General features: G+C 36.7%; 2 protein-coding genes across 2 annotated transcripts; one reads left to right on the forward strand and one right to left on the reverse strand.

Moving 5' to 3' along the window:
* Positions 1-5,490: 5,490 nt before the first annotated feature.
* hypk (huntingtin interacting protein K) lies at positions 5,491-8,863 on the forward strand. The gene is made up of 4 exons (XM_077713622.1): positions 5,491-5,670; positions 6,036-6,091; positions 7,204-7,255; positions 8,640-8,863. Exons 1-4 carry the CDS (start codon positions 5,509-5,511, stop codon positions 8,733-8,735), a joined length of 366 nt encoding a protein of 121 aa, XP_077569748.1. The 5' UTR covers positions 5,491-5,508; the 3' UTR covers positions 8,736-8,863.
* mfap1 (microfibril associated protein 1) lies at positions 8,589-15,545 on the reverse strand. Its single transcript, XM_077713620.1, has 8 exons — positions 15,313-15,545; positions 14,129-14,345; positions 13,913-14,051; positions 12,739-12,926; positions 11,083-11,352; positions 10,818-10,977; positions 9,896-9,985; positions 8,589-9,402 (listed from the first exon to the last, which is right to left on the reverse strand). Exons 1-8 carry the CDS (start codon positions 15,392-15,394, stop codon positions 9,223-9,225), a joined length of 1,326 nt encoding a protein of 441 aa, XP_077569746.1. The 5' UTR covers positions 15,395-15,545; the 3' UTR covers positions 8,589-9,222.
* Positions 15,546-15,726: the final 181 nt, after the last annotated feature.

Below are 15,726 nucleotides of genomic sequence, written 5' to 3' on the forward strand. Positions count from 1 at the left end.
TTGCCATATTCCAATGGAGGAAGACATGCATGGGTGATTATTTAGTTTTAAGACGGCTCCCTCAAAACATAAACTACAAATAAGCTTGTTGGTGATAATTAAGCGTTGCTTGTGCTAGTGTGACAAGGCCATAAGCCCTTATGCATTGTTTGGAGCAAACCATGCAACTGCAATATTTACTGTATAAGAATTTGCCGCACCCATTTATTGGATATGTTTCTTTCTAGAAATAGGGATGGCACATTGATTTCTGTGCGGAATATGACCTGGTGTCCATGTGTGGACATCAAATTTTTGGTTGTCACTAGACTGCAATGTTAAATTTTGGACTACAAGGGCCTGGCGTCCACTTATGATGTGTATATAATTACTGCCAGAAACTACATAATGTAAAAATATAATTTGTTTTTATATTCATTAGGTCCCAATTAGCCTAAATACCAAAGAGACGATAAAAATACATGCTTTGCAAGAGTTTGGGTCTTAGGAGGTTAAAATGGTGTGTCTGCTAGATATTATAAAGCACTCAGCGCATAAGGAGAGAGTCAGATTAGATTTAGGTTAGTGTGCAGGGTCGAGTGCCTGGATAATCCTGTTGCTAGTATTCAGTCCAGTCAGGATAACCTTCATCATTGCACACAGGACTATTGGTACACTGTTACACTTTTTGAATCCTCAAATAACCAGGTTATGTTTTATAGCCACATCATTGAGGTGAAAGAGTTCAAGCATGCAAACTCTACACAGTGAAACCCACTATGGATCAAACCCTCGACACCAGAACGGTGAGCCCAACACACTAACCACTACTACTTTTTAATTAGTATTCAAATTATTATTCAATTAACAAATTGAATACTAGTAAAAATTATTACTAGTATGGTGCCTTTTTAAGTAATGTCAGAAAAGGTACAGAACCAGTGTTCATCCTTTGCCAACAATTGCTTTCTAGGAATTGTGTAACATAGAGGTAAAACCCAGCTAACAAGATTAAGATAGCACAACAACAACAACAACGTAGAAACGCCTCCTCTTTTCACAAAATTGGCTGCAGTATCATCTTAAAAATAAATGGACGCCTCCTTCAGCAGATGAAGGAGCTGAATGAACTCAAGAAATATGATTTGTGATGAACTGTTTCTTTAGAAGGAATTAGCCTATCCCAACTAACTTTGGGCGAAAGGCAGACTAGTTGCCACTCACAGACACCCATTGCATCCCATGCTTGCCCATACTGAAGTCGGGCGAGTGAACCCCTACACCAGGGATCGCGAACCTTTTTGATAGAGCGAGCCATAAATAATTTATATTTTCTACTGTTATTTCTTGAGAGCCATTCTCAGAATTCAAAAGTAAAAATACATGAAAATGTGTGATTTTTTTTGTCATTTCACAACTTTTAAAGTATGAAAAACCTTTGAATTCTTTTGACAACACTGTTATGCTGTTGCTTATAAATCATTATAAATGATATCATGCATGCAGAAGAGTCATAAAAAAAACAAGTAGGTAGTGTCAACGCCACTGTGACGCTCTTATTAGTGCGTCCAGGACTCAACTCTCTCACCCTGATTTCCATATTTTACCTCACAGGTTCGTGGACTGGAAAGCAGTGGTGGACTGTCAGGGCCTGCAAGGCCTTCTCTGCTGGCCTAAAAAATATCTGAATCACAGACATTTTAATTATGTTTTGCCCATGAATATTTATTAAGTAATTCCATATTTTCTGTCAGCTTCCTTTTATTACTTTTCCCCTGGTCGCCCCGTCTCCAGATGTCATTTCATATTTAAGCATCCAACCAATCACATTTCAACCATTATTTGTTGGCCTTAAGGCCTCCACAATCAATTCTGCGGGCTCTGCTGCATATCACAAGCGTCGATAAAACTGTTGCTTTCGCCAATCAGATTTCGAGTTGGCGACACCATAGGCGTAGGGATACGTCATCGCTTTCACCAACTATGATTGGCTAGTGATTGAGTGGACTGGCCAGAGCTACCAAACTGTATTTGGATCGAGGTACATGACGGGACAGGCTCGACTTTCGGCATTAGCTTCGATGGCGATAGAAAAGGAGGAAAGAGGAGAAGATGGATTTTGTGTAGAGATAAATAGGATTTTTTTGTGAGTAAAATATGGCTATATTCCTAAATAATATTTCAATTGTATGCTTTTATATGTGTCGCAGTTGTAGCTGCAGTAAAGGTGTTACGACTCCCCCTGGTAGCAAGATGTACCATGGAGTCGCAACTTTCACAGCAGAAAAATTCAGTCAATGAGGAGCCAGACACACACTGCAAATAGCATTCAATGATAATTTATTTACAACAAAACAACAACACAACCTCCTACAGAATGTATACTCAGGCTGACAGTCGTAACAAAAGGTTTTATAGGCATAACATCGTTTTTGAGGTTTGTATTGATTCAGACATAGCACTGAAGGCGTCGTATTGAAATTCACGGCCCGCCGCTTGTTAGTTTAGAATGAGTTAATCCAGGAAAGAAAAGATGGCTTTGGAATTTACTGATGATGTAGTTACTGATTATTTATTATTTGCTTGTGACAAGAATATGTGGTGTTGAAACTGAATGGATATTCATACACTATGTAATACTACAGTCTGCCAATTTTTGTTTTGTCATGTTATAAAAAAACACTTCCATTTCATCAAAGTGCATATAAATAACATACCTTTTAAATAAATTAGACAAAACAATACATCACTTAATTCCTAGCAGGTTCATTGTAAATATGAACTATTTTGTCCCAGTCACAAAAAGAAAGAAAGAAACATCCAATCACTCCACTCGGCCATGGCCCAGCATTCCTGGGGGCCCCGTTCACTGTCAGATAATTACTGCTGCCTTGTGGGAGTGGGGGAGGTGCCAGAATGGACAAAAAAAAAAGCAAATTAGAGGCAGCAAATTGTGGCTCCAATGTTTGATCTATGGTTTCAATACAATTGGGGAAATAACAATCGACTTAAATCCCATCTTTGACCAGGAAAAAACAAACCATTCACTCACCAAGTGTCCACCAGAGTATACATACAACCACAATGTTAATATACATATTATATTATACTGCAGTAGCCCTTTTGTCACAATGTCTTCTCTTCCTCTTTTGTTGAGAAGAGAGCAGAAAAAAGTTTTTGAGTTTGAATCAAAATTAATTAATTCATTTTATTCAGGGGTATGCTGGAGCCTATCACAGCCAACTATGGACAGTAGGCGGGGCATACCCTGTATCGCAGCCCATCGCAGGGCACAAAGAGATGAACAACCCTTCATGCTAATACTCATAACTAGGGGCAATTTAGAGTTTTCTACGAGGCTATATATATATATATATATATATATATATATATATATATATATATATATATATATATATATATATATATATATATATATATATATATATATATATATATATATATATATATATATATATATATATATATATATATATATATATATATATATATATATATATATATATATATATATATATATATATATATATATATATATATATATATATATATATATATATATATATATATATATATATATATATACACATTATATTTTATTATTATCATTATTATTTTTACATTTTGCCAAAGTCTTGGCAGAAGCACCACTAACCACCCCTACCTGTGCCCGTATGATGTGACCTGACATGGCGTCACTCACACCTGATATGAGAGGCGCCAGTGCCATCCCAACAACATCCCCTCAAGGATCAAGCATTGGATCCTGAAAGCAGCGATGTATCTTTGAGTCATCCTCCGAAGCCGTTTATTCTTTCTGAATCTGATTAGGATTAGTGCATTGAAAAGTGTGCACTCGCGAAACAGCGGGAAATGTCTGGAGAAAGCAAATGTGCCACATTGGTTTAAGGGTCATTTCTATTAAAAGTCTACTAAACCTCTTATTATAGACAGAAAAAGAACAGGCGTGAAGTGAATGGGTAATCTGGACTATGGAAAATCTGCATAATCCAATTGTTGTTTTACACGAAACTACTTTTGTTGCATAACAATTGAATTTAATTATTTGCTGTTGCAAACCTGAAGGAAAACAAAATAATTATATGTAACGTTACAAGGCAGTGGTTCTTATCCTGGGATAGATTGAAGGGTTTTATCAATGTATGCAAGGGTTTCAGCAAAGGTGAATAAAATAATGCATGATGTAATGGTGTGCCATGGCAGCAAAAATAGTAGAAAGAGAGAAGGTAGTTATGAAAATGGTGTAAGAAAAAAAATAAATAAATAAATATATAAGTAAATATATATATATATATATATATATATATATATATATATATATATATATATATATATATATATATATATATATATATATATATATATATATATATATATATATATATATATATATATATATATATATATATATATATATATATATATATATATATATATATATATATATATATATATATATATATATATATATATATATATATATATATATATATATATATATATATATATATATATATATATATATATATATATATATATATATATATATATATATATATATATATATATATATATATATATATATATATATATATATATATATATATATATATATATATATATATATATATATATATATATATATATATATATATATATATATATATATATATATATATATATATATATATATATATATATATATATATATATATATATATATATATATATATATATATATATATATATATATATATATATATATATATATATATATATATATATATATATATATATATATATATATATATATATATATATATATATATATATATATATATATATATATATATATATATATATATATATCACTTGGCAATCTCTCCCAGTTAAAATTGTTGTGATGTATGTCGCAATCAATGGAAACATATGAGTTGGATTTTTTAGTTCAGCAGAATTTTTTATGTATAGGGCGTGAGGATACAATAATCCATAACCAGCGCTAGAGGACAATAATGCTCCAAAGAGCAGTTTACTTTGCCACTACTCGGCCGGTGAAGAAGACCTTGCCCAATCGCCGATTCCCCGTCAGTGTTGCCAGATTGGTAGGACTCCTGCGCAATTGAGCCATTTTCAAAGATTCGGGAAGAGAGGAAACTGCACTGGGCGGGCAACTACATCACTATACAGCAGTATATAATTGTCAATGTTGTATTATTAATAATAGATTTTTAGTTTTTCATTAGTTGTTTTATTGAAACATTAAAATGTTTCTCGGCAAAAAAATATTCCGTCAGAATGTATCCACCACTATTGATTAATTAGTTTCTGGTTATAAAATGAAAATAGAAACAGAATTGTAAAAATGATACATGTTGAATGATTGGATCTTTTTGTATTGAACTGGGCGGGGTTTCACTGTGTGAGGTGGCTGGATTCTATTTTTCCATCTGGCAACACTTCCGTCAGCTCTTCATTGTTGCAAACATGGCGACTGAGGGTGATGTCGATTTGGACCTGGAAGCTGACGAAAACTGTACTGGAAAACCGGCAGAAAAGCCTCGTAAACATGACAGCGGTGCTGCCGATTTGGAGAGGGTCACAGACTATGCCGAGGAGAAAGAAATATCCAGTTCGGACTTACAAACGGTAAGAGAATCAGCTTCACTTTAGAAACACATGCGGCCGGCCACTGCTGACATCACAATTGTGGGCGCAAAGCTAAATGTGAAATCTCATAATATTTTATCTAAGTACAAAACTACTACTAACCCTAGGCTAAATTCTTCATGTATATTGAACAAGAAAATATTAATAAATTTAACGAGGTTGCGTCTTTAAACCTGAACTGCACCTTTGATATTGGTCAAAATAAAGTATGTTCTAAAATGTGCCTTTTTAAAGTCGTGTTGATATTTAACCCACATGTGGTCCTTGTTTCTGCGTATAAAAACTGACCTTCATCATGCATATTTTTTTGCTGAATATATACTTTTTTTCCTCCCTCTCCAAAGGCCATGTCAGTAATTGGAGATAGAAGATCTCGAGAACAAAAAGCCAAACAAGAGAGGTAAGCAAATGAATATAATACATTGCTTCAAATTTTATTATATACATTTCAAGGTCACAAAATATTTTTGCAGGTCGATGGATAGTTGTAGTTAAATTCTGGTTCAAAGGAATTGGATATCTATTGCCATTCAGTGAAACATAATCAGAGCTGCCAATTTCTTCGGGAAATTACCAAATTTCCAATTTAAATTTCTCAAAATCCACACCATCGCGATGAATTCGGTAACACAAGTGCATTGTGAATCCTCCAGGTTACAAGTTCTGACTAATGATTTGTCTTGTGCGACTTCAGTGTGGCAATTGCTTCGTAATCGATAGGTAGCGTCTATCACTTATTTTTCATAAGGGAATTAAGTATTATTAAGGCTGACTAAACCCCCAGTCTTTTGTTTTGAAACGAATCCTATCATTTCCGGTGAGGTTTTAAAAGAAGTAGGAGTACACAGCACTGGTAAGTCTTATGAATATATCAGCTCGGATTAAGTGCAAAATGTATGGAAATTTGGATGGAATTTATAATAAGGAACCTAGACACTCGCAGAAGTTGATTGGTTCGTATTCGCCGAAATATCCCATGTTGAAGCCGTCTCCACAGAACCGACATGTGCACATGCAAATGTGACACATTGGAATTAATGACTGTAAAATGCATGTGGAAGGACCTAAACACAAAGACTTTCACAATGCTGTACTTTTTCAATAGTTTGCTTAAACACAATATTTCAATAAATGTAAAAACATGATAATAACAGTTTGATTTAAATTGCTCTACATAATCACATTTACTCCGGAAATGAGACAAGGATACTCCTGAAATGGGTTCGACAGAGGTTGGCAGCTCTGCATAATCATTTGATTTTGTGTTTTTGACCAAAATCCCCCCCCCCCCCCCCAAAAAAAAAAAGATAATCCACATGGAAACCCTCTCATCGTCAGTTGGCGTTAAAGGAAGCAAATAAATTAATCTCCACCATATCCATTGCACAAGCACTTTCATATTATTTTATGTTATGTGATAATAAATAGGATCAGTTTACACCAACACAAATGTTGCTGTATTTTTTAATGAGTAAACTACATCAACACAATTTGCATCTTGTTTCATTTCAGAGAAAAAGAGTTGGCCAAAGTCACTATCAAGAAGGAGGATGTCGAGTTAATTGTAAGTTTGGCACTATTTCTACAATTTTAAATATGGTTTGAATTTACTATGTCTTAATTAATGTACACAAGTGTCATCCATTTCAGCATGTGCCCTGATTTCCTCATGATTTAATGCTCTGGTGTAACATATGGCCCAAAATCAAACCCCCGAAAACATTTTTTCCCCTCTGTACTCGTGTATTTTACCACAGTATAGTATTATCTCATCTCATTTTCTGAACCGCTTTATCCTCACTAGGGTTGCGGGGGTTGCTGGAGCCTATTCCAGCTGGCTTCTGGCCAGGGGCGGGGATACCCCGAATTGGTGGCCAGCCAATCGCAGGGCACAAGGAGACGGACAACCATTCACTCACACTCATACCTAGGCGCAATTTAGTGTCCAATCAGCCTATCGTGCATGTTTTTTGGAATGTGGGGGGAAACCGGAGTACCCAGCAAAAACCCACAGAGGCCTAGGGAGAACATGCAAACTCCACACAGGTGGACCGACCTGGATTTGAACCCAGGCTCTAGAGCTGTGAGGATGACGTGCTAATCACTCAAAGCCGCAAGGCTTATATACCGCAATGTTGGCATAATCATTTACTTTTATTATTTTTAGGAAAGAAACTTTCATTTTCCGTTATGCTTATCCTCACAGGGTCTTTTCCTTTTTTTTATTTATGCACATTTACATATTCTTTGAAACTTGTATTTCAACCTCACAAAACAGACATTTGGCAAGCAAAAATGTAATATGCCCACAATGTCTGATATTTGATTGTAGTTGTTTTGATATACAGTGGTACCTCGAGATACCAGCTTAATTTGTTCCGAGCCTTAGTTCATATGTCGATATTCTCGTAACCCGAACGAACGTTTCCCAGTGAAATAAATTCAATCTAACCTTACACTAAACTTAATTCGAATTTTGATTTACATTTTTATACCTTTCTTCTCCCGGGTTGGCTCTATTTGGCCCGCCTCCACTTTGGCTTTCAGACGCAAGCATCAATGGTTGTCTGCTTTGGTCTTCCCTTCAAAATATTTTGAAATTGATGCACACAAATTTCCTCACAATAGGATAACACAATCACTTGCTAACTCTCCCTATTAGCGTACAAGCGCCGCAATTCGCACTGAATAACGGAAAAACTGAAAAAATGCTCCGCCCAGTGCTCGTTGAGACATTACACGAGGGACAGTTCCCATGATGTTATGAGCAGCCTCTCGCGTTCGCTGTATGCACGTATATCAACATTTTTCTCGTATCCCAAGATAAATATATATTTCAAAATTTTACTCATATCTTAAATTGCTCGTATGTCGAGTAATTACTGTGCTTAGGAAAATAACAGCAACCAAGTGTTTATTGGTGATCAGGTGTTCATTTTGTACTGCAGATGTCAGAGATGGAAATTTCCAGATTTGCAGCAGAGCGAAGTCTAAGAGAACACATGGGCAATGTGGTGGAAGCTCTGGTGGCTCTGACTAACTGAGCAAACAAGATTCTTTGATCAGTTTTCTTCACCTTCAGTAACATTGAACTTTTCAAATTATGCTGTATGATGTCATTTTTTTCCCTTGAAGCAAGGCTTTTCACAATAAATATATTTTAAAAAAAGAATACTATTGTGTGCTTGTTTCCATTAAATCTACACTATAACTGAAAATACAGGTTTTATTTTTTTTTAAAAACTCATGTACAACAATAAAAAATGAACAGATTATTTAATTCAAAATCATACTTTGGTGACCAAATGTACAAATGTATTAGACATCTTAAGCCATTAACCTAGCTCTCAAAGAGCATTGGATCAAAAAATATTGAGCACTGTTGAGGCCTGTCTTTCACTTGGGACAAAACACATGAATATTGGTCAAAATACAGTGAAAACTAAACTCACACCAGTTTTCAGTCTTTTAAGATGGCTCCAAACAGAAACTGTCTTTAAAAAAATCAAGTCCTGGCAATGCAAGTAAATTTTAAGTCTTCTTCCTCTTCACAGTAGGCCTGTCAAAGACGTCTCTTACTCCTGCTGCCTTCTGTTTAAAGAACTTGTTGTTCTGAGCACTTTCTTGAGCCCACGCAGACTCAAACGATGTGGTGTCCTGATCCACCAGATGGGTATACTTGGTACGTCCCGACCGGCCAAAGTTTTTAACCTTAGAGGGAGAAGGAAAATGAGTCAGAATCAGAGAGAGCATTGGACCACATACCATATTTTCTCACATGTAAGCTGCCCCCCGATAGTCAATTTTCACATCCATATTCATGGTGTTAATAGGGAATATAAATGTTACTATTTACTTTTTAAGAAAAAGAATCACACGTGGTATTTCTATGATACTGTATGAATTACATGTACAATATTAGAGTCAATATCATAAGGAAATTCATTCAGTAATGGTTATTTTCTTACTGCAAAACAGAAAATTACTAACAAATGGTAAATGTTAATTTGTCAACATCTACTGGTGAAAATGAGTGAAGCAACAGTGTAAGTCTTGCGCATCTAAGCCGTACCCTTGATTCAGTCATCATTTTTTTTTTAGTTACAAATACGATTTATAGGCGAGAAAATGCGGTATTTAAAAACTGGACATTTGCAATGGATCGAGGAAGTATGTCTTGCCACTGCGACAGACGAGAGCTGACCTGCATGACTTTGGGCAAGATGGTTTTGTTGAAATGATCCTCCAGAGTGGGCGCACTGAAGTCTCTCTTGTAAACATCGTCCTCCTCATCCTGCAACACATAATAGGTTTACTTGTAAAAAGACATGGACAAATCAACACCATATGTTCCCACCTCTACTTCGAAAAAGTAGAATGCATCCCTGGACACCCTGGAAAATAGTGGCTATATAGTATATAGCTTTCCTATATAGTATATACACAGCATCTCCCACAATGCACCTCGGTACCAACGCTTAAAGTAGACTGATAATGGGATTTTCACAAGCCAATACTGTTGAAAAAATGTTTGGCCAATGTCAAATGTTGATCTTGGAAGATCATTTCCTTTTACAATTTATTTTAGCACAATGATTGTGAAAGGAAATTACAGTGATCCCTCGGATATCGAGGTTAATGTAGACCAGACATGGCTACAATAATCGAAAAATTGCAAAGGTCACCCCTCTTATAGACAGGGGAGTGGCTTCCGCTTGCGAGTTTCGGCGTGGATTTTCACATTTTTATGATTATTTTTTCTCAAATTCAACAATTAAAAACAGAAAAAAATAGCAACAAAGTGATTTTGTGATAATCGAGGATAACATTTTTTTTTCCTTCAGCTACTTTCATTTGTGACACATGCCTTTAGGTAGTGCAAAACCATAATAATAATAAAAAAATAAATTAATTAAAAAAAAACAACCCGAAAAAGAAAAACTAAATGATCCTCTTATGCTGAACACCTATCTGCTGATACTGGCCTATTTTGATAAAAGACCATCATGAGAAACAGCATCACACAAAGAGTGACCATAACAGTTATCCTGTTATGTTGGCTATCTGTCGGACTAAAACTGTACATATATTGTGGCGATGTATTGTCTGCCAGAAGACTCACTCACCAAAAAGAAAGCTCCTCTGTGGTAGTACTTCTGAAGGAACTTGTATTTGCCTTTGGACGCTTTGTTTGTGATGACTTTACCGTTGTTGCGGAGCTCGGCCCTGCGCTCCTCATCTTTCATGCCACGGAATCGTTCAATTTCTGTCTTTTCTTTCTCCATCCTGCCAACACACACAAAACATAAACCAAGTCGATTAGGTTTGCATGATTGTTAAATAAAAAATGTTTCCCAGTGGAATCATTTGATAACATCAGCTTCTACTCACACTTCTCTGGCTTCTCGGTCCTTCTTAATTCGTTTCAGTTCGCGAATTTTCCAGGCTTCGTACTCCTCTTCCTCGTTTTCGCCATCTGTGTCCAGAGCTTCCAGAGCGGCCAGACTACGCCTGTTCTCCTCAAACTCTTTCTTGGCTTCCTCTTCGACGATCTTCAGTGTGTATCGTCGCCGCTCTTCCTGCTGCCTCTTGGCCTCGGCTTCCAGCTCTCTCTGCTTTAGCTGCTCAGCTTCCCGCTCTGCCACTGTCACTCTGTCCTTTCTGGAAGGCAAAACCACTGAATTACTCTTGGCAATGTAAAAAAAATACGGCCCACCGGCCGGACAGAAGTGGCCTATCAGGCCCTTAGTAGCTCACTCACACTGTACATGCAGAATCAAATGTTTTTTTCTTCACTTGGGCGCCATAAAATCAGACATTTTTGACTTGTGTGATCAAGTTCGCACATTTTGCTCCATTTCCTCACCTTAGTTTTTTCGCCTTTTGACGAAACTAAAAATTGCTCCGTCAATGGCAGCCAATGAGTTAACAAGAAACCTTATGCCTCAAAACAACAGGAAAAAAAAAACCCCAAAAAAATCAGCATAAAGTGAACGATGAACAGCAAGTGGCCCGGAAATTCCCCCAAAAATCAATAGGAAATGAGCCAAAATTTACAGCAAGTACCCTAAATTGATAGGTGATGTAAAATTAATTCATTCTCTACCATTAACAACAATATATGTCTAATCCACTTAAACTGGCGGTGGTGCTAATTTTTCACTGCCATTGACAATGCCAGACATCCAAACAATTTTGACTGTGAGAACCGACTCAACTACCGGAATGTTCGTTCGCCCTTCTCAGTCAAAATGAATTGGATGTTTTTCCGCGTCAATGGTGGCCAGTAAGTTACCGTATTTTCTGGTATATAAGCCGGACCCTTAAAATTGCCCTAAAATTTCTTGCGTATAAGCCACCCCCAATTCACAAATTTTACCTTCATAATCATGGTTTTAATAGGGAGTACAAATGTGTTACTTTGAAGGGGAAAATCTTAAGAAAAATCAGCGCATGGGGTTTCTCTGAGATACAATATCATAAATTAGTCATTCATTCAGTAATGTTTTTTCTACTGCAAAACAGAAAATAACCAACAAATAGGAAATGTTAATTTGCCTACATCTACTGGTGAAAAAGAGTATAGCAACGCCGTGAGTCTTGTGCGCATATCAGTCATACCCTTGATTCAGTCATGATTTTTTAGTTACAAATACAGCTTATATGCGAGAAAATATGGTAACCTTTTTAGGCAAGAATAAACAAGTCTGGCCCACATTAAATCTTTTTGGCATGAATTTGCCCCACCAAGAACACTGAGTCTGCTTTAAATAATTGCTGTAGCAGTGGTCTCAAACCGGTTCCACATAGGGTCGCAGTGGGTCCTGGTTTTTGTTCCAACCGATCCAGTGCCGACATTTTAACCAATCAGGTGTCTTTAAAATAAGTAGCACCTGACTCTAATTAACTGATTGCACTTGCAAAAGGTATCCTTGTTGAGTTGGAATGAAAACCTGCACCCACTGCGGCCCTTTGAGGACTGGTTTGAGACCACTGCGTGTAAAGAATGTTGCATAGAATTGTTCACATGATGAAAGGAGCACTCACTTTCGGATGAAGACTGGTTTAAGTCTGGGCTCTGCGTCATCTTCACTGTCTGTATATTCTTCATATTCAGACTCAGACTCTGATTCCTCCCCAGATTTGCCTTCCTCCTCCAACTCCATGACTTCCATCTCTTCAGTCTTGCGTTCAATTGCTCGTAGCCGCATTGTCGCTCGACGCCTCTCAATTTCCTGCAAAAAGATTGAGGTGTTTCCGTCTTCAATGTACTTTTTTTTTCTTTCGAGGCCAGTATTGTAATTTTTGTACAAAAAGGTGCACCTGACTATCAGCTAAACCCATATAATTTGACAAGAAAACTATATCATATTCATATAAGACAAACTGGACTGACTATAAACCGCAGGGATAATCAAATCTTTTCAATTCAATATTGGTTCTACATTTTTTTTTTTTAAAAGAACGCTTGATAACATTTTTGATACTACATAAGAGTAACAAAATCTTATTTGTTATTAATGAACTCTTAGTATCATTGACATTTAATCACGTGCCTCTCAAAAACTAAATATAAACTCCGGGATGGATAAAGTTACCCAATCCAATCCAATTACAAAATGTAATCACTAGTCCAATCCATGTGAAGTAGATTGGACCTATAACACTGTCACTTAAATTTGTTCTTCCTCTGGCCAATATGCGATTTATTTTTAGTAGACGTTCAATCCATTTGAAGTGGGATGGCAGCCAACCCTCCCACTTAAAATGAATTGCACAGCCAAGACCGTCAGTCGGAACGAAAAAAATGAATACTTGTGCAAACCAATATCGTATCCGAACAAATCTAGTAATAATACTTAGATACATTCGACAACCCTATTAGACCGCTGGCCTGTAAAAATCCATTTGTGTCACAACGCCTCATAACCCGCAGGATTCAAAGCGGAGGAAAAAAGTGGCAGCCTATAGTCCGGATATCACAGTAGTTTTTGTCATGCTTTTGCTACCAAATTTTCATGGGTGGGTGTTTAAGGTCTCTTAACTCCTATTGTGTTAGACCTGAACAATGTCAAATCAAAGGCTATCTGTATTTTTAAAAATGCGATTGTATCTTAAAAGCTATCAAATGATTGACACATTTTTACTCAGCAGTGAAGCGATATTACCGACCAAACAGTAAACATGCATGAAACACATCAAAGACATTATTGACAACAACCTCATCGTCAACTTCTTCCTCTTCCTCCTCTTCATCCTCACTGCTTTCCTCCCGTTGTGGATGCCAGGTACCTTCATCAGAGTCTTCGCTGCTCTCTGCAACAACTTCTGGCTCCACTATCTGCCGATGTCTCGCCAGCCTGAATGAAGATGCAGACGAGGGGTTAACTATTCATGCATAATCTCATGACTTCAAACTTCAGGAGAGATGCTATACCTCTCCTCTACGTCCTCCGAGACACGGTTGAGCAAACGCTTTAGACGGGGGTCCGATACATCCTCTTCCTCTTGTTCCACCTCAGGTTCAATTTCCTTTCCCTTTTTAACAAACTGGAAATCCTCCTCTTCCTCGTCTGATGACTCCATCGGTGCATAGTCTGGACGTTTGCCTGACACGTATCGTTTCACCTTCACCTTCTCCATTGAGATCTCACCTATGTAAAAAAAAAAAAAAAAAAAAAACAACAACACACGTATTACAAACAATGTTGACATTTTTTCAAAAAATACATCTTGACACTAAGTATTGAGTGATATTAATGGTTATTGAAAATATCGCACCTCAATGATAGTCTTTTAGATATACACTGCAAAATAAAAGTAATTAAAGAAAAATCTTAAGTTTAATTGCCAACTGTGCATGTTGTTTGATAATGTGAACATGTTTTCAACTGTCGTGTAGGTATAGCATGTCTCTCACTTGTAAAAACGTATACTGACATTTTGGATTTACTTGGTCAAATAGACAAGAATGTCAATGGACCATAATTTTGAGTACAACCAGACACTTACAAAGAGAAACAATGATATTAATTAAATTAAATAAATGGTGGTTAGCGAGTTGGCTTCATAGTTCTGAGATCAAGGGTTCCATCCCAAATCCAGTTCTTGTTGCGTGGAATTGGCATTTTACCCCGTGGATTATACTCCGGTTTCCTCCTACATCCACATCTAAATTGCCCCCATGTATCAATGTGAACATGAATGGTTATTTGTCTCCTTGTGCCCAGCGATTGGCTGGCCACCAATTCAGGGTGTACCCTGCCTCTGGCCCGAAGGCAGCTGGGATAGGCTCCAGCACCCCCCGCGACCCTAGTGAGGATAAAGCGGTTCAGAAAATGATACGTACATAATATGGAATACTATATGAATATATTGGGTGGGGAAAATTGATGAATTACAGTAAGGAATAATTATAAAAATACTAAAAACTATTAAAGACCTCGAAAATACATTTTAACTTAATGAACAATAAATTGTCTTATCATTAAGGTCCAAGATGAACATCAGCCTTGTCTTAACTACATTCTAGGTCTAAGACGAGGGGCTGATGTTTAGGGTTAGCATTGGCCTGGTATGCTAGCAGGCTTTTAGCTAAGAGTGTACAGTACAATGTCTCACCTTTCTCATTCCGGACGGGTACGGCTCCAGCCGTGGATTGTATAGCTGGGAGCTTCATGTTGACGGGATCGTGGTTAGACATGGCTGCGTGTTGGTCAAACCAAATTCAGTCGTATTTTCCTGGCAAAGGAACGTGCCAGTGCTCCAAATTTTGAGTGGCTATCCGTGCACCACCACTATGGTGTATACAGTGGGCGGAGCCAAAGTCTTCTTCGGCTGTTCCTTCTTTTTCTTCTCCACCTACTGGTCTGGAGCGAAGGTGGCTCATAGTATATGTACGCACTACATGTAGTAGTAGTACTTCACAAAACTGACAATACAGCACTAAAATAGAATAACTTAAAAATCCATAATTATTAGATTGGATTAAACTTTATTCATCCCGTAATTGGGAAATTCACTTTGTTGCAGTAG

Source organism: Stigmatopora nigra, chromosome 3, assembly GCF_051989575.1.
Source record: "Stigmatopora nigra isolate UIUO_SnigA chromosome 3, RoL_Snig_1.1, whole genome shotgun sequence".
NCBI lineage: Eukaryota > Metazoa > Chordata > Actinopteri > Syngnathiformes > Syngnathidae > Stigmatopora > Stigmatopora nigra.

Coding starts and splice junctions, on each gene's coding strand:
- mfap1 (XM_077713620.1), bottom strand. CDS start 15,394: ATGTCTAACCACGATCCCGTCAACATGAAGCTCCCAGCTATACAATCC. Junction 12,927..13,912: donor AGGAAGAAGTTGACGATGAG/GTTGTTGTCAAT, acceptor ATCTTTTTGCAG/GAAATTGAGAGGCGTCGAGC. Junction 9,403..9,895: donor TCTTGCCCAAAGTCATGCAG/GTCAGCTCTCGT, acceptor TCTCCCTCTAAG/GTTAAAAACTTTGGCCGGTC.
- hypk (XM_077713622.1), top strand. CDS start 5,509: ATGGCGACTGAGGGTGATGTCGATTTGGACCTGGAAGCTGACGAAAAC. Junction 6,092..7,203: donor CAAAAAGCCAAACAAGAGAG/GTAAGCAAATGA, acceptor GTTTCATTTCAG/AGAAAAAGAGTTGGCCAAAG. Junction 7,256..8,639: donor AGGAGGATGTCGAGTTAATT/GTAAGTTTGGCA, acceptor TTTGTACTGCAG/ATGTCAGAGATGGAAATTTC.